Consider the following 22,376-nt stretch of genomic DNA (forward strand, 5'->3'; position numbering starts at 1 on the left):
TTCTTTAAGTCCTGGGTATTGTTCTCTCTAATCCTTTCTGGTGGTTCTTTCTCCAGCCTCAAGTAGATTCTTCACCCTCATGCACTGATCAGTATTGAACTGAAAACATACACAGAACTCTGCAGATCTCCATATTCTTCTCCCTCTCTCTCCATAACACACTCATCTGTGATTCTCCGGTTTTGTTGGCCTCCCCAAATTCCCTGCTTTATCTTCTCAACTCAGGGAGACCACCATGCTTTATCTGGGTTCTCTCTCTCTTATGGCCTGGGAAATCTGTAGCCAATAAGCTTGGGAAACTATAGATCTCATCTCATTTATTTATATAGTGAAGGGAATAACTACTTTTCATTGTCTAATGTTCAAGGTCTTGAAAACTGTTCTTTCATATGTTTTATTCAGTTTTTGGTTACTTAAGGAAGTAAATCTTGTCTCCAAATTTACCCTCCATCTTGGCTAGAAACAGAAATCTTTGCATTATGCTTTTTAAAATATTCTAAATCCATGTGTTCTGTGTATTATGACTGAAATGCTTTTCCTTTGAGACCCAGTCAAGTAAAAAGCCTTTTCATTCTTATATGACATCAAGTTTAGAATACAATATGAATTGTGGAGGCAGTGAAAGTCATGACTTTAAATAGGGGTGTACACACAAAAAGAAAGGCATATGAAAAGACATTGACCCTATGATACTCACCTGTTTACCTACTTCCTTCTTCATTTTCAAATTCTTCTCTGACCTGACTTACCTTTAGGACCAGATGTTCCTGCAAAGAACGTGATTACTTTCCACTCTGGGAGTTGCATAAAATATCTAAAAACTCATATACCAAATTTGTTTCAAATTTGCGATCTCTCTTTCATCTAGCTAAGGTATCCTTACCTACCTTTTCTAGAATTTCTCTACAACTGAAGAAATACAAACATAAGCAACACACACACACACACACACACACACACACACACACCTATCAATTCCATACTAAGTTAGTGTCTACATTTTAGTTTTCAGCTGGAAAGGTACTTTAAAAATTTAATTAACTAAAATTAATCTCTGACGTCTCTCTTTTGGACAGCTCTCCTTCACTTCTGACAAACATATTTATCACAATCAATGATTATGAAGTGATTAAAATATAAAGTAACATCCTATCTTTCTAAGGACAGTGAAAAAAGGCAACATGAGTAGGTTATAAATCTTTCTATTACTTGCAGTATGAAGAATAGGCCACCAGCTGGTATTTAAATAACTAAATTGTTTTACTGAAAATTCAGAATAGAGGGATTGGCTAGATGTGGATGATGCATTATGATTATATGATTCAGTGCTATGTTCAGGGGTCATTGTTTTGAGGAGCATGGTTATAAAGCTTCAATGAATAACCATCTTAATTTGACACTGATATTACATGTTGCACACGAATGAAACAGAAGGAAAAGGGAATATCATGACATTTATTGTAGAATATTTTTCTATTGCTTCCATTTCTCATAATAAAAATACATTATTCATGAAGTGTTTACTCTTCAAAATATTTTTAAATTTCCCAGTTTTGAAAAATAATAGCACATTTTAAATATTCCTTTAAATACTTTTTTTAAAGTCAAGCAGTCTAATTTTGTCTCTCTCAATGATGAGTCTAGTAAAGCAAAATCAAGTTTAAAAATGAGATTATTTGGATAAATTCAGGTAACTCTTTCCTTTGTATCATTTGAAGACAAAAAACTTGTAGGAACTGAGTAATCTTTCCTTTCTGTATTAATTAACTGGATTGAATGCTGCAACTGAAATTCATCACATCATTCCCTGTTTTAGCCATATTCTCTCATTGACCTCTGTATTTGGGAGGACAGTCTGGCCTGCTGGTAGTGTCAGATTAGGATTTAGAAGCCTTTGATTTGGAATGCTAATTTTCTAGTTCAGAGGTTTTCAACTTTTGTTCAGCTTTGACACATGAAGGAGGATGCTCCCATGCATAACATGAGACATTTTCTTCTTTTTCCTTCTCTTAAGGAAATACTAGGAGGCAAGTGAAATTAAATTACTTTATTATGGAATTGAACTCAATTGTGGCTCAACAAGTATAAAACCAGAAGTCTAAGAAGTATTTGAGGACTGAGGCTAACAATTACATTATACTTTCTCAACATGCTGTATTCCAATGACTATAGAATATATGAGTGTTAGTACTGGCCCTGTCACTTACTACTTGGGTGTCTATGGACAAATCACTTCATCTTGATGAATCTTGAATTGGGTGTATAGTTTCTCGAAAGACTTAATGAGATAAAATGAGAAATGTGGTGGATACATTAGAAAAGCATGCACAAATATAAGGTATTTTTAAGGTATTTTTTTATATTACTACCTTCATTTGTGAAGTTAGCAGTAGTGATATTTATTGATATTTAGTAGTGATTTTGCTCCCATGGCCCCAAACGCATAGGTTAGTAGGGTTTTTTTTGTTTTTGTTTTTGTTTTTGTTTTTGTTTTTGTTTTGTTTTGCTTATACTTTATCCTCTAATCTTAAGTTTATATTTCTTTCTATACTCAAATCTTTAGGTTTATTTCTTTGTTCTTTATTTTTTTTATTTTTATTTTTTTTATTTATGATAGTCAGAGAGAGAGAGAGAGGCACAGAGACATAGACAGAGGGAGAAGCATGCTCCATGCACCGGGAGCCCGACGTGGGATTCGAGCCCGGGTCTCCAGGATCGCGCCCTGGGCCAAAGGCAGGCGCCAAACCGCTCCACCACCCAGGGATCCCCTATTTCTTTGTTCTTTAATAAAAATATGAGAACACATGGAAGTGAAGGTGGTAAAGTCATGTAAAGAAACACATCATTTACCTTCATTAAGTCCCGTTTTTGGATTTCACCAATAGCTACCACCAAAGTTGCTAAGAAAATTCTTACCACACCTGTGCTTACTCTATCTTCTTAACTTTACTGCCTCACTCTATTTGAACCTCTAAGAATACTGTGCTCTGTCTTGACAATTTTTAGCAACCCCAGGATTTACTTGCATCATTGCATAAAAAGGCATAACCCTGTCAGTACCACATACATGAGAACAAGCAAAGCAGAACTCTCTTAATTCATTAGCATTCACTTTGAAGCACTGAACTCCTAATTAAGATTCATAAGTATTCATATTCATTCAGGCTATTCTACATTTTATTTGCTACATTTAGTTAGAAACATTTAGACACATTAACTGTTCTTCCAGTCAGAACAAATACTTCCTGTGTTTGTGGATAAGCCAATTGATAATTGTCCTTTATCAAAAGCAAAACATAAAAACATGCTTTGTTTCCATTTTCAATTTTCCTTTATTTCTTCACATAAGTCATTGTATTTGGACAGAGAAAAATAATTATTTTAAGAATAAACTTTTGAATTGGTATTGTTAGCTTTTTCCAATGGCCATAATGTCCTCAGAAGTTATGCTGATAAATATATTATAGAAAACAATGAACCTGAGAAGTTTGCACCTTTGATAAAAAAATGATCACATGAGGGAAGGGTAACTTGAAGCTCCATCACCTAAGTAATGGTTGAAGGGCTGATGGTTGATTATTTCACAGGAAAGATTTTATGGGCTGAGGAACAGCTTTTGTTAGAACATAAGAGAGGCATTTTATTTACTCTATGTTATCTCAAAAGATACAACCAGGATTGATATGTAGAAATTATAAGGAAAGAAAGTGTAGCTCAAAAAAGTAAGACCTCGTTTACAATTATATTTGTTCAAAAATAATATAATCTGATTGGAGAATACCACAGGATAATAGGGCCACCAAAATTAGAATCTCCATATATCTTTTTATTACTATACAGATCAGAGACAATGAATAAGACAACCAAAACTCATGCCCTTTTCATGATTAAAACTGAATAATACTTCAACTTACATGTGACTAAGAAAACATTCTGAGGCCACAAGAACCACCTCTGGGGTACCCTGCAGAGCAGCAAGTGAGCACTTGAGGTGTGGAATACAAATATAATCACCTTCCGAAAGATAGAGTCCCACTATCTCTTGATAGAGAATAAATCTGTTATCTGGATGTTCAGAGTTCTGGTTATGGGGAATTGAGAGGGTGAGCCTTGAAAATGGATGCAATCATATTGGGAGTTGAATCCCATCTCCAGAAGAGTGGAAAGACTTGGAAGGAGGAATGGCTTTGGATTCTCATGGATTTGGGGGATAAGGAGGAAGAAGGAAATAAGTAGTAGGAAGTATTATATAAAAACAAAAGAAAATAGAAACATCATCAAAAGATGTCATTATCCTCTCTCCTCTGCGCACAAAAGAATATAGACGTTAATTAAAGAACCTGCACTTCATCATACCAACAGAAGAGGAGACTCGCGCTAAGAAATCTAAAAAGCCACCAATTGTTATTGCTGGCATAGGAAAATGTAAGATACTCCAAAATTAACAGAAAAAGGAAGACACCATCCATACTAAAGGTATTGTAATAGAAAACCAAAAAATGAAAAGCAAAATATTTCAGATGATGAAAATTATCCCCAAAAAACAACCACAAAACAGAGAAAATGTATAACAAAATATGCCAATCTAAATTAAATATCCTTAAGCAAATATTTGCTGACATGAAAAAAACCTCAAAGAACATTTAAAAGTCCAAAATAAAAATAACATAAGAAGATGGAAAATGTGAGTTGACTAAGATCAGGAACAAAGTTGAAAATAAAGAAAAAATTGGAAAACATCTGAGGAATAACAGATTATGAGTAAAAATTAAGACAATAAGTTAATTGGAATGAAATAAAGAGAAGTAAAAAGGATCAGCAAGAAAATGATAGACAAATGAGAAAAAATGTAAATAAAGAAATGGTCATTAATGAAGGGATTAGCACAAAGATAACCATAAGAACAAAAACAAACAGAACATGTAAAATACATAATATTTTATATATAACATATAATATTAAAAGTACTAAGGAACATAAAATATATATAGACAACATAGAAAAAGAAATGCAGGGACTCCTGGGTGGCTCAGTGATTGAGCGTCTGCCTTTTTGGTTCAGGATGTGATCCCAGAATCCCGGGATCAAGTTCCACATCGGGCTCCCTGCTTCTCCCTCTGCCTATGTCTCTGCCTCTCTCTCTCTGTGTCTCTCATGAATAAATAAATAAAATATTTTTTTAAAAATAAAAAGAAATGTAACAAATATATAACACACAGTAAATATTATTTAAACATATATCAATAAATAAAAATGAACTTAACTCACCTATTAAATAAAAAACATTTTCAGATTGGCTCATGTAGCAAAACTCAACTATTAAATAAACAGACCAACTTAAAATGATTCAGAAAAGCTAAACAGGTAAAAGCAGGTACATTCCATGGCTTAAAAATATTAAATTAGACAAAAAATTTACTTCATAATGCTAAAGAATCCAATTCACAGTGAAGAAGTAATGGCAATGAACACATATTCACCATACAATGCAGCAACTTTCTTAACAAAGTACAAATTACAGAAAACACAAGAAGAAACAGAGCTATAGTAATAACAGGGGAGCTTAATACTTCTCTCTCACTCAAAAAAAAGAATAAAAAAGAACAAAAACATTAAGATATATATATAGCCTTCATAATGTAATGAATAAGGTAGATCTTATTGACACATATTAAAAAACATACTTTCTTTTCAAGTAAACCTGAAGCATTCAGTAAATCTGACCATCTATGAGATCGCCAAAAACTGTTTTAAGTTTCATAAAGTAAAACTAATGCCACATTCTTGGACTATAAAATAACAATTAGAAATTAATTAAAAACAAAACAAAGATCCTCCAATGAAAGACCGTTCAATAAAAAAAAAAATTTAACTTTGTATTAAACAATTCTTTGCAAATGAAGAAATAAAAATAAAAATTTCTCAATTTCTAAAGAATTGTGATAAAAAATAAAAATTAAAGAATTTATGGAATACAACAAAAGTGATCAGAAGAAAATGTATAACCTTAAACACATATCAATAAAATCAAAGTTTAAGAATAATCAAATTCCCAACAGTTATAAAAAGTACAGTAAAGTAAACCTGAAGTATAATAAAGAAGAGTAATAACAGCAGATATTAATGAGGCATAAGAAAGGAGAACAGGGATCCCTGGGTGGCGCAGCGGTTTGGCGCCTGCCTTTGGCCCAGGGCGCGATCCTGGAGATCCGGGATCGAATCCCACATCGGGCTCCCGGTGCATGGAGCCTGCTTCTCCCTCTGCCTGTGTCTCTGCGCCTCTCTCTCTCTCTCTGTGACTATCATAAATAAATAAAAATTAAAAAAAAAAAAAGAAAGGAGAACAATATGCTAAATAAAACACTAGTTCTTAAAAAGTAAGTAATACAAAGTACTAACCAGCTTAACCAGTCAAGAGGGAAAAAAGGAGAAAGCATACAAAGTAAGACATGATAAAGAGAAATTTATCTTGAAACAAGATTTATTTTAAAATCATAAGACAGTAAATTTATAAATATCCATGCAAATAAACTAGAAAAACCTAGATGATATAAATAATTTCCTAGGAAAAAAATGAATCCTATATAGATAGGCAGATTAAACAGACCAATTTCCATAGAATAAGTAGAGAAAGTTATCAAAATGCTGAAGCAAAAAATAATCCTAATCAAATATTAGCAAAAGATATCAATAGTATATGAAAATAATATAATATAAGGCAAGAAAGATTTATTCCAAAATTGTAAGAATGGCTTAATATTCATTTAGTATCTTTCACTCTATTAATAATTGAAGAATTGTATTATCACCATAGAAGCTAAAAAGGGCCTTAACAAAATTTGACACTTATCCTTCATTTTAAAAAACACTTCATAAAATAGTATTTAATGCTTACGTTCTTAACATGATTACTAAACATCACTCCTAAAGCCAACATCTTTCATAATGGGAAAACTTCTAACAAGAGGCATTCCCACCAGGATGAGGAACAAGACAAAGAAGGAGATCCATTGTCTAAGTATTCTTTAATATTAGATTGGCAGTATTAGCAAAGCAAAATTAAACAGTAGATTAAGCATTGTAAAAGAAGAAAGTAAAACTCCCTATTTGCAGATCATATGACTATAAATCTGGAAAATCCAAGGGATTATTAATAAGAAACTAAGTCAAATAAAGGAGAAGGATATAAATATAATACACAAAATCAATAACTTTCATATATACAAATAATTATCCAGAAGATATAAGGAAAGACTCCATTTATAATAGCAAAGATAAAGTTCTTAAAAATAAACTTAACAAGAAATGTGTAAAATATATATAAGGAAAACTTGAAAACACACTTGTCTTGAAAAAATGGAAACATATCCTTTTTTCTTGGGAAGGACTCAATATCCTATGTAATTTCTCTTCAAGATATTACATATATATGCAATATATGTATGTATATGCATATATGTCTATACATATAGCACTCCCAACAAAAAAACTTTTTTAACAAAGCTGATATTTTTAAAGGTCATACTGAACAATAAGTATTTTAAGAATATTTTGGAAAACCTTTCAAAAGAGGAATGATGAAGCCACTCTATCAGATATCACAACACATTAAAGCCCCTTTATAGGTTTAATAGTATGGCATTGAGCATATAGAGAAATAAGCCTAAGAAAATAGAAAGGCCAGACTTAATTACTTAGAGAATTTCAGTGTTTAAGGAATATGGTATCTCAAAACATGGGAGGAAGTATGAACATTTTAATAAATTATAATAAAACAATTATATCAATTTGGAAAAAAAGATAAAACTGGATTTACACTTCACAATGTTAACTCCAAATATCTGGAGTGAATAAATTTCAAATACATCTACGATCTATATGCAAAATATGAAATCATACAAGTAAAAGAAAAAATATGGGTATACCCTTTATAACCTGTGTTTGGGTAAGGCATTTTTAACTATGATGTAGCATATACATACACAAAACAAAATGTTAATTAGACATTTAAAAAAGTTTTGCATGGCAAATATAAAAGTAAAGTCAGAAGACAAATGATAAACTGGGAAAAAAAAAAACAAAAAACATTTGCAACATAGAGGACTAGTCTCCCTGATACCTGAAGAGTCCTTTAAAATTTGAGGGAGTTTCTGCCCCTGGATGCCACCGAGTAAGCACCATTAAAGTCTCCCTTCCCACCGTCATCAGGTCTAAGTCAGAGTCTCCCAAAGAGCTTGAGCAGCCGCAGAAGCTCTTCATCAAAGGTTTGAGCTTTGAAACAACTGATGAGATCCTGAGGAGCCGTTTGAGCAAGGGGGAACGCTTATGGACTGTGTGGTAATGAGAGACCCCAACACCAAGCACCAGAGGCTTTGGGTTTGGCCCATACACCACCATGGAGAGGTGGATGCAGCCATGAACCCAAGGCCACACAAGGTGGATGGAGGAGTTGTGGAACCAAAGAGGGCTGTCTCATGAGAAGATTCTCAAAGATCTGGTGCCCATTTAACTGAAAAAGATTTTTGTTGGTGGCATTAAAGACGACACTGAAGAACATCATCTAAGAAATTATTTTGAACAGTATGGGAAAATTGAAGTGATTGAGATCATGACTGACCCAGGCAGTGGCAAAAAGAGAGGTTTTGCTTTTGTGACATTTGGTGACCATGACTCTGTAGACAAGATTGTCATTCAAAAATACCACACTGTGAATGGCCACAACCGTGTGGTAAGGAAAACCCTATTGAAGCAAGAGATGGCTAGTGCTTCGTCCAGCCAAAGAGGCCGAAGTGGTTCTGGAAACTTTAGTGGTCGTGGAAGTGGTGTTGGTGGGAATGACAACTTTGGGCGTGGAGGGGACTTCAGTGGTCAAGGTGGCTTCAGTGGCAGTAGAGGTGGTGGTGGATACGGTGGCAGTGGGGATGGCTATAACGGATTTGGTAATGATGGAAGCAACTTTGGAGGTGGTGAAAGCTATAATGATTTTGGCAATTACAACAACCAATCCTCAAATTTTGGACCCATGAAAGGAGGAAATTCTGGAGGCAGAAGCTCTGGCCCCTATGGTGGTGGAGGCCAATACTTTGCCAAACGACAAAACCAAGGTGGCTGTGGCAGTTCCAGCAGCAGCAGCTATGGCAGTGGCAGAAGGTTTTAATTACTGCCAGGAAACAAAGCTTAGCAGGAGAGGAGAACCAGAGAAATGACAGGGAAGCTACAGGTTACAACAGACTTGTGAACTCAGCCAAGCACAGTGGTGGCAGGGTCTAGTCGCTGCAAAGAAGACATATTTTACACAATACTCATATGAATGGGCCAAACACTTGAGGACTGTATTTGTGACTAATTGTACAACAGGTTATTTTAGTTTCTGTTCTGTGGAAAGTGTAAAGCATTCCAACAAAGGGTTTTAATGTCGATTTTTTTTTTTTTGGCACCCATGCTGTTGATTGCTAAGTGTAATAGTCTGATCATGAGGCTGAATAAATGTGTCTTTAAAAAAAAATGTGAAGGGGAAAAAATCCAACAGAAAATGGGCAAAAGGTATGATCACAAAGTTCACAGAAAAAAAATACTTATATGGTCTTGAATATAATAATATTCATAATAACCTAGAAAAATCAAGCTGAAGTAATACTGGTTTACACAGTACAATGAATCAAACAATTTATTGCTAGCTATCATACTTTCTATTTCATTTAGCAAATTATTCTCCTGGATTTTTTTTTTTTTACTTAATAATCGACTGTCTTCACATGAAAGAAGAAAGCACACGTGATCCAGAACTGGCTACTGAAACTAAGCGATATATAGTGTAAACTATTCAAGAAAAAATCCAAGTGTCTACATAGATGTTTAAAATAAATTTTATTGCCATCCACCCCCATGCTTCCATCACCCTGTCCTTCACCAATAATTTACTTTGTGTCGATTCTGAATGTTTCATATATATGGACTCTTGTAATATGTGGTCCTTTGTGAGTGGCTTCTTTCACTGAATGTTTTCATCCATATTATAGTATGTGTCAGCATTTCTTATTGCTGAATAATATTTCACTGTATGGATATACAGAATTTTATTTATCCATCAGTTGATAGACCTTTGGATCATTTTCTCTTTTTGGCTACTATGAATAATGTTGCTATGAACATATACATACAAGTTTCTGTATGCACATTTAAATTTCTCTTACGTATATACCTAGGGCGGGAATTACTGGGTCGCATGGTAAGACAATTTTTAACATTTTGAGAAACTGCCAAATCACTTTCCAAAATAATTACATTCTGACCATTCTATTTTTAAACATCCTCCTTAAAACTTATTCTCTTTTTTATTGTAGTCATCCAAGTAGGTGTGAAATCATATCTCATTATGATTTTGATTTGTACTTCTTTGATGGTTAATGATGTTGAGTATTTTTTCACACACTTATTGGTCATTTGTGTATTGTTTTTAGAGAAACATCTTTAGATTCTTTGCTGATTTTTTATTATCTGAAGTATAATTGACATATTAGTTTCAGATGTACAACATAGTGATTCAACAATTACATACATTACAGAATGCTAAGAAAAGTGTAGTTACCATGTGTCCCCATACAAAGTCATTACAATATTATTGACTATATCCCTATACTGTACTTTTCACCCCCATGACTTACATAACTTGGAATCTTATACCTCTTAAACCCCTTTGCTTATTTTGCTTATTCTCTATCCCTCTCCCCTTTGGCAACAGTTTGTTCTCTATATTTATGCATGATCCTCTTTCTTGTTCTTGTTTGTTTATTGGCTTTTTTTTAGATTCCACATTTAAGTAAAATCATATGGCATACATCTTTCTCTAACTCATTTCACTTAGCATAATACCCTCTAAGTCCATCCATGTTGCTGTGAATGACAAGATTTCATTCCTTCTCATTGCTAATATTTCATTGTGTAGTATATATATACTACATCTTCATTATACATTCGTCTATTTATGAACAATCCCTTGACTTTTATTTATCTTCCATTATTGATGTGTAATAGTTCTTTATATATTCTAAATATAACTCCCTCATCACATATGCCATTTGTAAAAAATTTTCTTCCATTCTGTGGATTATCCTAACATTTTAAAATCATATTTTATTGAGTTTCAATTCCTTTAAAGCCATTTTCTCTAATTTTGTTCTACAAAATCTAATCTGTATCTATCCTTAGGTATATTCTGTGAAAAAAAACAAAATAAAAATGCCTCACAGTAAATGATCTTTGATTCACATTAAAGTTCTGAGAAGTCCTGTGTAACATGCTTAACTTTATTTAATCCACTAAGAACTAACGCTATGCTCAGTTATCAAGGAAATTACTATACTCAGAACACACTTTGGAAAATATTACTGAAAATCCAATCTGATCAAAATTATAAGAGTTAAGTTGAAATATCTTTTTTTTAGTAACAAATTCTTTCTGTATGTAGCAATAGTACCACCTTCTGGAAATCTAGAGATAGCACTGTCATATTTTTCAGAATTTAAGAACAGTCTTCTGTTAGTTATAGTATCAATTTGACAAACAAGCTAAGACTTTGTACTTTACCTGGTAGAAAACAGAAAATGATCATCAATGTATTCTGGTGTAAAACTTATAGTGCTATTATGGCAAAAAAAATTAAATATTACTTTGCCAAATTTTTAGCTAAAATTTCTATATTTCTGTAGAAAAAAAATCAGAGCTCTATTATCCCCCAGATTTCACTAGATCTATCTACTGACAGGTTTTTATATGCTTTCTTAAGTAAATGGAGCTTTTTACATTAGGTTTTTCATATGAGATTAAAAAATAACTTTTTGATAATGGTGTTGTTCTGTACATCAAACTTTATTAAACAATTTTAGAGCACTTTTTTGTACAACACGCTGTCCTTAGTGTTTTAAAATATTAACTTATTTAAGCATTTTAAGAACTCTATAAGGTATTTTTTTATCTTCATTTTACAATTAGAGAAACTCAGTCACACAGAAGATAAGAAACTTGGCTAAGACCACACAGTAATGAAGTTAAGATGTGAACTCAGACCAATTTGGTTTTAGGATCCTTAATAACTTAGTTATGCTGCTTCTAACATTCTTTTTTTTTTTTTCTAAGATTTTACTTATTTATTCATGAGAGAGAGAGGCAGAGACACAGACAGAGGGAGAAGCAGGCTCCATGCAGGGAGCCAGACACAGGACTCCATCCAGGTCTCCAGGATCCCACCCCAGACTGGAGGCGGCGCTAAACCGCTGAGCCACTGGGGCTGCCCTGCTTCTAACAACATTCTTATGCAAATGTGTAGGAAGAATAAACAACTGGAAAATTTTAAATATTGGATATTTAATTTGTTGAGGCTGTAGCATGGGTCAGACATCAAATGTTATGAAAAGTTGCTTAGGACTTCTTCCAAGGGTCAAAGAATATGAAGGCAAACATAATTCAATTGGGAAGGGAAAAAAAAACAGTAAAAAGTCATCTCACTATATAGTAAAAATGAAATAATATTGAAAATCAAGGAGAAAATGAAACATGAGAACTTTTCACAGTGTACAGTAATGATCAATATAGTTCAGCTACTGTGTGTAGACCTAATGCTAGAAATTTTTTGACAAATGAACACTGATCCGGGAAATAATAAGGTGTTTAAAAAGACAGTGTAAAAACCGCTAAGAATTTTTGCTTTCTTTCAGATAGAATTTAGGTCACAAGAGATTGTTACTGTAACAAGAAAATAGAAAAACAATGAAAATTATACTTTACTTTGGGCCATCAAGAGCAGTAGGTAGAAACGTCTAAATAAATTCTAAGAATAAACAGCCTCTTCTTGGTGATCAAAGAGCTTTTGCTTTTATGAGACCAACTGCTTAATTTGGTATCTGTGGGTGGGATATCACTCCGACGTAGGAAGAGAGATTTTGCTGGCATAAGAAAAAGACCACTGAAGCTTTTAATGAAAATATGATTGATATACTAGATTGCAAATGGAAGAACTCCAAATGTGAAAATAAGTTGTTGATCCCCCAACAGGAATTCTGGCAAAAGACAGAGAGCAGATCTAAAAAACAGAAAAATGTCTCATTTTGGTTGAGGGCAACCGTAGCCACTAAAGAGGAAAAAATGAGTCTCAGAAAAGAAAAAGCCAGGAAGGGAATCACTAAATTCTCGGTCTATATCTTTGGCTAAATTTTGTGTGAGAAACCAACTCAAGTTGTTCACTTAAATAAAAAAGATAAACTGCATGTAGAACTGTTACTCAAGGAACAGAGTTTGCAATGTATATCCAACCATGTTATTTGTTTAAACAAAAGAAACACCACTCATTGGAGAAAAATAGCAGAAGCCAGAGTCTCCACAACTTAACATTTATATTTTTCAGAATACAATACAAAACTCTGCAAGATACAAAAATGAAAATGACACTCATTACTTTAATAAAAGAAAACCAATGGAAACTAACGCTTCCAGATTTGGAATTTTCAGACAAGGATTTTATTTTATTTTTTTTAAAGATTTTATTTATTTATTTATTCATAGAGACACACAGAGAGAGAAAGAGGCAGAGACACAGGCAGAGGGAGAAGCAGGCTCTATGCAGGGAGCCTGACATGGGACTCGATCCAGGGTCTCCAGGATCATGCCCTGGGCTGCAGGCGGCGCTAAACCGCTGCACTAAACCGCTGCACCACCAGGGCTGCCCTCAGACAAGGATTTTAAAACAGCTATTACATTCTCAGTGATGTACAGGAATGTATACCCTCAATGGGGGGAAAAATGGAAATCTGAGATACAAAATAGAATTAATAAAAAAAGAACCAAAAGGAAATTATAGAACCAATACATTATAAAAATTCACAAGATTGATTGATTTAACAAAATATAGAGTATGAAAATCTTAGGGTTAATCAAATAAAATTATGCAAACTGAAGAACAGAAAGAAAAAAACTTTGAAAAAAATTAGCAATGCCTCAGAGAAGTTTAAATAATAACAAATGGTGTTACATGTGTTGTTACACAACATAGACTCAAAGAGGAAGAAAGAAAAGAATAGAGAAGAAAAATATATTTGAGGGATCCCTGGGTGGCGCAGCGGTTTGGCGCCTGCCTTTGGCCCAGGGCGCGATCCTGGAGACCCGGGATCGAATCCCACGTCGGGCTCCCGGTGCATGGAGCCTGCTTCTCCCTCCGCCTGTGTCTCTGCCTCATTCTCTCTCTCTCTCTCTGTGACTATCACAAATAAATAAAAATTAAAAAAAAAAAAGAAAAAAAAAGAAAAATATATTTGAAGAAATAATGAGCCAAAATTTCACAAACTTGGTAAATGACATGAATTTCAATATTCAATATGCTAGTAACTCCCAACCTAGATAATTATAAACAGGGTCTTCCTAGGCACTCTGTAGTTAAACTGTTGAAGACCAAGATAAAAAGTAAACTTGAAAGCAGAAAAAAAAGGCAAATTATATACAAAAGAATAGAGATGTAATTAGTAATTTCTTACCAGAAACTATAGAAGCTAGAGGAAAACAAAGGAACACTTGAAAGGGCTGAAAGAATAAAATTGCCAACCCAGCAAAAACTATAACACTGTCCTCCTGAGATTTATAACATACAGGGATATACTATATTTAATAGCTATAGCAAAAAAATGGTATGAATAATAAAACCCACAGTTACAACATTTGTAAATATTACAAAACTGGTACAGTGTTAACTATAAGAAAACTTTCAAAAGCTAAGGAAATATACTGCAATCACTAGAGAAACCTCTAAAAAATGCAGACATGCTAAAAAACTAACAGAAAAACTTAAATCAATTTCTAAAAAATATGAAATATCCAAAATAGAAAGAATAGAGAAACAACAATAGTGAAGAGGGGATAAACAAATAATAAAATGGTAGATCTGAAGCCAATCATATCAATAATCACATTAAATGTAAATGATCTATACATTTCTAAAATGCAGGTATTGCCAGAATGGAAAAAGGAAAAAGCAAAATTTGCCATATCCTATCTACAAGAAATACACTTAAAACATAAAGACAGATTTAGGTTGAATGGATTTATCATGAGATCAGTATTTTTTTTAATGTTGAAGAGGTTATATTAACACTAGAGAATGTATTTCACAATAATGAATATTATCAGTAAAAAGGACGTCATTAATAATGATAAAAGGGTTGATTCATTAGAAAAATAAGTCATATACATATGTGCACCTAAAAATGTCATCAAAACACACTAAACAAAAATTAATAGTTCAAAGGAAAAATAGACAATTCCCTAATCATAAAGATTCTAATGTCTATTGGTAACTGATAAAAACAACTATATAAAAATCAATATGAGGTGCCTGGCTGGCTCATTCAGAATGAGTGACTCTTGATCTTGGATTTGTGGGTTCAACCCCCACATTGGGTGTAGAGATTACTTAAAAATAAAATCTTTTTAAAAATCAATATAACCAATATAGAACATCTAAACATTATCAATCACTTTAACTTAATAAGTAGCTATAAAACATTCCACCTAACAACTACAGAATATAAACTCTTCAAGTGCATGTGGCATATTCACCAGAATAAACCATAAGCTGGGCCATAAAGCAAGGTTCAACAAATTTAAAAAGACTAAAATTTTAGAGTATTCTCTGATAAAAAGAGACATTGAATTGGGTATCAATAACAATAAAATATATAGGTAACAGATTAAACAACACTAAAACAATGACACTAAATAATCCATGGATTAAAAAGTGAAGGTATTAGAAAATATTTTAACTGCATAATAATAAATATACAATATTCCAAAATGTGTCCATGAAGCTAAAGAGAGTTTAGGGGAAACCCATAGCTTTAAATGCTTATTTATAAAAATATAGGGGTTCTTGGGTGAGTCAGTCAGTTAACCATCTGACTCTTGATCTCAGCTCACATCTTGATTTTAGAGTTGTGGGTTCAAGCTTTATGTTGGGCTCCATACTAAGCAATTTAAAAAATTAATTAATTAATTTTAAAAAGAACAGAATTAATGATCTAAATATCTACCTTAAAGAACTAGAAAAAAGGGCAGCCCGGGTGGCTCAGCCGTTTAGCGCTGCATTCAGCCCAGGGCGTGATCCTGGAGACCCGGGCCATGTCGGGCTCCCTGCATGGAGCCTGCTTCTCCCTCTGCCTGTGCCTCTGCCTTTATCTCTCTCTCTCTCTCTTTCTCTCTCTCTTTCTCTCTCTGTGTCTCTCATGAATAAATAAATAAAATATTTTTTTAAAAAAAGAACTAGAAAAAAATGAAATAAAAAAGATTTTAAAGCAGAAAAAGACAGAGCATAAGTCAATGAAAGATAGAAAAATCAGTAAAACCAAAAGGTGGGTTTTTTTAGAATAATAATAAAATCAGTAAAACTTTAGCTAGATTGGTCAAGAAGAAAAACGATATAACATCAATATCAGGAATGAATTAGGTGATGTACTACAAATATAACAAGGAAAATAGGGAGATCTAATTTTGGCATAATAGCATGAGGGTTCTGTGGAATAGCTCCCTAGAAAAACTGGAGGAAATTATTTTTTTTAAAAAACAACCATTTAAAGTCTCTATATATGGTCCCAAAGCCTACAGAAAATAAAGAAATATTTTCCAAGAAAAAAAAAATCTACTAAAACTCAGTAAGAACAGCAAGTGTCTGGGATTTGAGCCAAAACTTATTCCAACTCCCTCCCTCCTCCAACTCAGCAAGATGGAAACTCCAATCTAGACTGGGGCAGCCAAGGAAGCCAAACCACAATGTCTCTCTAAGTTAGAGAAATAATCTTCACAGGAGTAGGATGTCAGCATTTCCCATCCTGCCTCAACTACATGCTGCTGAAGCCAACTCCTGAAGGAGTGTACCCATACGTAGGAGCTCCCTTTTTTGGAGCAGCACTCTCTTGTGGGTTGTAGGCTATATCTTGGGCACAGCATCATAATAACACTGTTTTTTTTTCTTTTAACCCTAACCCTAACCCAAATACTGTGCTCATTTTATTATAATGTTAAAATTCCTCAGTTCCAATGAGATAAGAAAGCTGTAACATTTCCTCTGCAATTTGTAAGAAGGTCTTATGATCATGTCTTATGGGATATCTTCTCTATGAGTATGGAATAGAATTTGGCCTTAGAATTTTATGAACTTTCAAAGTTATGTGAAATAGCAAGTACTTCCAGGAAAGTTTTCACTGAATCAGTACTAAATATGATATAAAATTAATTTGTTTCAGAAAAAAAAAACCCAAAAGGTATATGGCCATAATAATAAGTGCAATTCTAATGAATATCCCAGTCTTTAAACAGTATATTTATTAAAAATTAAAATTTCTTTTTGAGAACCAGTTAAGGATTCTTGAAAGGAACCTATAGAAAGCTTAGCAAATTTGCTATTCTCCACCAGGGCAACCTCTGAACTGAAATTAGAAATCACAAGGAATGACAGAAGTACAAATTTGTTTTTTTCAGAATTTAATATTTTAAAAAAAGAAAATATAAAAGTTATCAAAAAGTCTTAAAAGGCTCATTTGGGGGCTAAATGCTGAAACATTGTTCTTGTAATTGATTTAAGGTAAAAAGTAAAAATTATATAAAAAACACAGCAGCTACAGCTGTCCCAATATAAAGCCCACCTGCAAAAAGGCAGGACAAAATTAGCTGACTCAGCAAAATATTCACATCATGACCTTAGTAACAAGTTTCAAGGGGTTTCAATTTCCAAGGTCTAAAAGGAGGATCATCTTGTATGCTTAGATTCTACTTCTTCAAGAATCCACTGAATGCCATTCAAAAAACCAGTTAGAGTTTCAGCCTCTGTATCCTGGACCTATGAGCAGATAAGAGAGGTCACTGTAAGAAACTGACTCCAAAATCTTATGAATAAAAGAAACATTTTTCTAGATACTAAAAAAAAAAAAAAATAGGATTTTAAAAATCCCAGTAAACTTTAGGTGACTCATTCAAATTTGTCTTCTAGAGAACTTAGATAAAAAATATGATCTGTTTATAATTATTACCAAACTGAGGCTTATTTATCTTGGAACTCAGCTTTGGGAAAGGGAAGAACCATTTCCATGACTTGTTTGTATTAGAAAAAAAAATTCCTCCAAAGGATCCACTTTGAAAACTAAAACATTTTTTAATGATTCCAGCTAGTCAGCTGGTAAAAGTGGTATCAAACTGCAAAAATGTATTAAGACTGCCATTCTTCCTAATGGTAATGCCACTCTTCCTAATGGTACCACTCAGAAAGGTACACCTTTATGCATAGCTTTCAAACTGTGTTCCAAAAGAGTCTTTAGAAGACTCCACAGAAGGTATGCAAGGAGGAAGGAAGAAAATCCTCTTATTAAGCATAAGCACTTCCAATTTTAATTTTTCTTTATTTTACATAGGAGCTTTCATGTAAGGCTTCACTTGAAGAAAGGATTCCATGATTAAAATAAAATTTGGAAAGCAAGGAACAGTAAGATGAAATCTGTATTTCTGATGACCCTTAAAGCATAATACTTAAATGTTGGGGAAAAAAAAAAAAAAAACATGATACTGGTATCTAAAACAAAACAAAACAAAATAAAAAAAAAAAAAAAACCACCAATCTCCAGTTGTTATTTCACTGTGTCTCTGATAGGAGAGGCAAGGAGAGACCAAATGATCAGGTAAAACTTACTGATACCAATCAAATATCTCCCGCTGATCAAGCTATTAAAACTAACTTTAGAATGCTATTTCGTTAAAGAGAATGAGTAGGAAAGAATAAAATCAAATAGAGAACAGTGAAAAATAAAACAAGATTTTTCTCACCAGAGATAGGACCTTACCATCCATGGGTGGTTTAGATGATTTAGACGCAGCTCATGAGCCAAATAAAAACAGGGCATTCTTTTTACATTTGCTTGAGAAATGCAAGATAAAACCAGCATAGGTCTTCCTGAAGATCCAAAAGCTGGATCTGTCATTGCCATAATACGAGAAAATTCATCTTGCCATTCATGTCCTAGAGAATGTAGTCAAAACCCTTAATTTGCATTTTATAAGGATTTTTAAAATAATAAAACAAACTTCAAAACAAGGAAACAAAAAAATTACCAGGATCCAAACATAACAAACTGCCTCTATCGCTGTTCATTTACTGATTTGTCATAAAACTACTATTAGATAGCCTTCAAGGATAGGAATTTCAATGAAATTAGAGGGGAAAAAAGGTCACAATACCATTCAGATGTCTCCAGAGTTTAAATGCAAAAATACTTTGATATAGGTATTTTCCTCTCACAAATTTTGTAGCTAACACTACCCTTTCTTTCAAAGACCTTAGTTTAAACAATTTAAAAATATACTTGGGTCTTGCTCTTTTATTTAAACCAACAATCTCTGCCTTTCATTAGACTGTGTAAATTGCTGATATTGTGAGGTAGTCAAAATCCTAAAAGGACACCCAATGATTCACACACACCCTTGTATAATCTCTTCCCCTTTGAGTGTGGAAGAAACTTAGAATCAGTGATTGGGTATCACTGCCATAAGTAGGCTACATCATAATACACAACTGACCTCAAGAATGAGCCATTATACTAAGTGAGGCTGACCTAATCAGGCAGGCCCTTAAAAGAGTTGAGGTTTTCTTAGAAAGATTCTCCATTGCTAGATTTGAAGACAAGAGGAAGTCACAAGGCAAGAAATGAAGATACCTTCTAAAAGATGACATAAGCTCTCAGCTGACAGTTGGCAAGGAAACAAAAACCTCTGTCCTACAATAGTAAGGAACTGAATTCAGCCAATAACTTCAGTGAGTTAGCAGATTTTTCCCCAGAGCCACCAGAAAGTACTGCATCAAACCATCCAACTCTGATTTCAGCCTGTGAGACCTTAAGCTGGAAACTCAGCCATGCTGTGCTGACTTCTGACACAGAGAATTATGAGCTAATAAATAGGTGTTATTTTAAGTCACTAGGTTGGAGGAAATTTGTTATATATGAAAAGAAAATGAATCAATATTTAATGTCATTATCAACAAGGTGTACTTATTATTATTATTTTTAAAAATTTTATTTTATTCAGGAGAGATACAGAGAGAGAGAGGCAGAGACATAGGCAGAGGAAGAAGCAGGCTCCCTGTGGGGAGCCCGATGTGGGACTTGATCCCTGACCCTGGGATCACGCCCTGAGCCAAAGGCAGAGGCTCAACTGCTGGACCACTCAGGCATCCCAACGGTGCATAGAAATCTAATCATATACTTTTTAGATTTTGACTTGTCCTATCTGTTCTTTGTTCTTTATCCACCCCCCCTTCTTTGGACTGAGTTTGTAATTACTCCATTTTACCTTCATTACTGGCTTATTTAATTGTACCTCTTTCACTTTTTTTTTTTTTTTTTCCTCTCTCACTTTTTAAGTGGCTACCCAAGGATTTACCACGCACATTTTTGTAAGTTTACCTTTGGATAGTATTATGCAACTTCACACATAGGAAAACCTTATACCAATGTATTCCCATTTGATTCCTTCCATTTGCTTGTATTGTTATTATGTATCTTACTTAAAAGAATCATATACCCATAATACATTTTTACAATTTTTTCCTGTACATAATTATAAAAAAATAAAAATTAGGGGAAAAAAATCTTATATATAGCTACATTGTTTCCATCCTAGGGTTCTTCATTTTCTTTTGTTTTTTTTTAGATTTTCATTTTCATTTAAGATCCAATTTTCCATCTGGTATATTCTTCTGGTTGAAGAGCTTTCTCTAATATCTCTTGTAATGCAAATCAGCTGATAATGAACTTTCTCAGGTTTTGTCCAAAAGTTTTGATTTTGCTTTCATTTTTGAAAGATATCTTTGGATATAAGGTTTTCTCCACTTTGCAATACCATAAAGATTTCCCTTCACTGCCTTCAGCAATTCTTTCAGGAAATCTTTGTCCTTATCTTTGGCCCTCCATATGTATGCTTTCTTTTGCTTTGGCTATCTTCAAGATAATCTCCTTATCTTTGGCTTTCATCAGTTTAGCCATAATGTATCTAGATATATTTTTTATTTATTACTATTATTTTTAATTTATTTGGAGTTCTCTGAGCATCTTGGATCTGTGGTCTGCTGTCTTTCAGTAATTTTGAAATAATTTTGGCCATTATCTGTTCAAAATTTTATTTTTCCTTATTCTCTTTCTTCATGTTTTGGGACTCCAATTACACATGAGTTATACCAGGTATTGGCATACTACATTCTATGGATCTATTTTTATAATTTTTTTTTTAAAACAGCCATGCCCATTCGTTTATAAATCGTCCATGGCTACTTTTGCACTCTAACAGCAGAGTTGAGTGTGAGAGATCATATGGCTTATATGCTGAAAATATTTACTATTTTCTGGCCCCTTGAGAAAAAGTCCACTGACCCTAGAGCTGTTTCCCTTGATGGGTTCCTCCAGCTTGGTTTTTCCTATTTTACTTTGGATAATTCCAATTTATCTTCAGTTTTACCAAAGGTTTCTTTTGCTGATAAATCCATTAAGGAAACTGTTCACCTGCTATATTTTCATGTTTAGCATTCCCATTTTATTCTTTCTTCTTTCTCTCTGCTGAAATCCCTATTGATGCATATTTTCCATTTTTCCACTAGATCCTTTTACATATTAATCATAGTTATTTCAATATCCATTTCTGAGTGACAACATCTGGTTTTATCTTTAGGTATGGTTCCATTGATTGCTTCATCTCTTGTTAATGGGTCATTTCATTTTGATTTTTTTGTATCTTTTATAATGTTTAATTTAATGCTAAATGTTTTTTTGTGGAAGAACAGTAAAGAAAAGATTGAGGCAAAGAAAATATATTCCCAGAAATGGGTATGCTTCTTCTTCGGCTAGAACACTAATGCAGTGGATTGATTCCAACTAGTCAGTAGTTGAGCTGAACTTAACTTTTTAGCTCTGGTTAACTTCAGTGCACCATAAGCTTTAAATTCTTTCAGTAACGCTGTTACCTTGTTCTGAGCGAGAACAATATATTATATATTCATGCATTAACTTATTCACAAAAGATTGTGGAGAAAAATTACAATACTGGTTTGTGCCCCAATAATATTCTGATTTGATGCCTAAATAGCATTGTGAAGGGCAATTATTCAGTATATGTGGAAAGTATTCTTAACTAATCCCACACATCTCTCTACTATCTTAAAGGTAAAATTTTCCAGTTATCAGTATAAATTATTTGAATAGAGCTAGCAGCAGACAAAACATCAGTAAGTGCAGAAGCATACAACAAGAAATAGTATGTAGTTCTAGTATCAAACTTTAATATGCATCAGAATTCTGTGGGTACTT

General features: G+C 33.4%; 1 protein-coding gene across 3 annotated transcripts in view; it reads right to left on the reverse strand.

Annotated features, from left to right (window-relative positions):
• Positions 1-22,376, reverse strand: part of FBXO4 (F-box protein 4) — a 44,374-nt gene that overhangs the window by 13,244 nt on the left and 8,754 nt on the right. Inside the window, exons 6-7 of one of the 3 annotated variants that reach the window (XM_038535207.1) lie at positions 18,867-19,042; positions 17,501-17,872 (exon numbers count right to left, since the gene is read on the reverse strand). The exons of 1 other annotated variant lie outside the window; for it this stretch is intronic. In XM_038535207.1, coding sequence (XP_038391135.1) covers positions 17,783-17,872; positions 18,867-19,042 — 266 coding nt within the window. In that variant the 3' untranslated portion in view covers positions 17,501-17,782. Of the gene's footprint in view, positions 1-17,500; positions 17,873-18,849; positions 19,043-22,376 lie in introns of those variants that run through there. One more of the 3 variants, XM_038535208.1, reaches the window with a different exon arrangement.

This window comes from Canis lupus, chromosome 4, assembly GCF_011100685.1.
Source record: "Canis lupus familiaris isolate Mischka breed German Shepherd chromosome 4, alternate assembly UU_Cfam_GSD_1.0, whole genome shotgun sequence".
Lineage (NCBI taxonomy): Eukaryota > Metazoa > Chordata > Mammalia > Carnivora > Canidae > Canis > Canis lupus.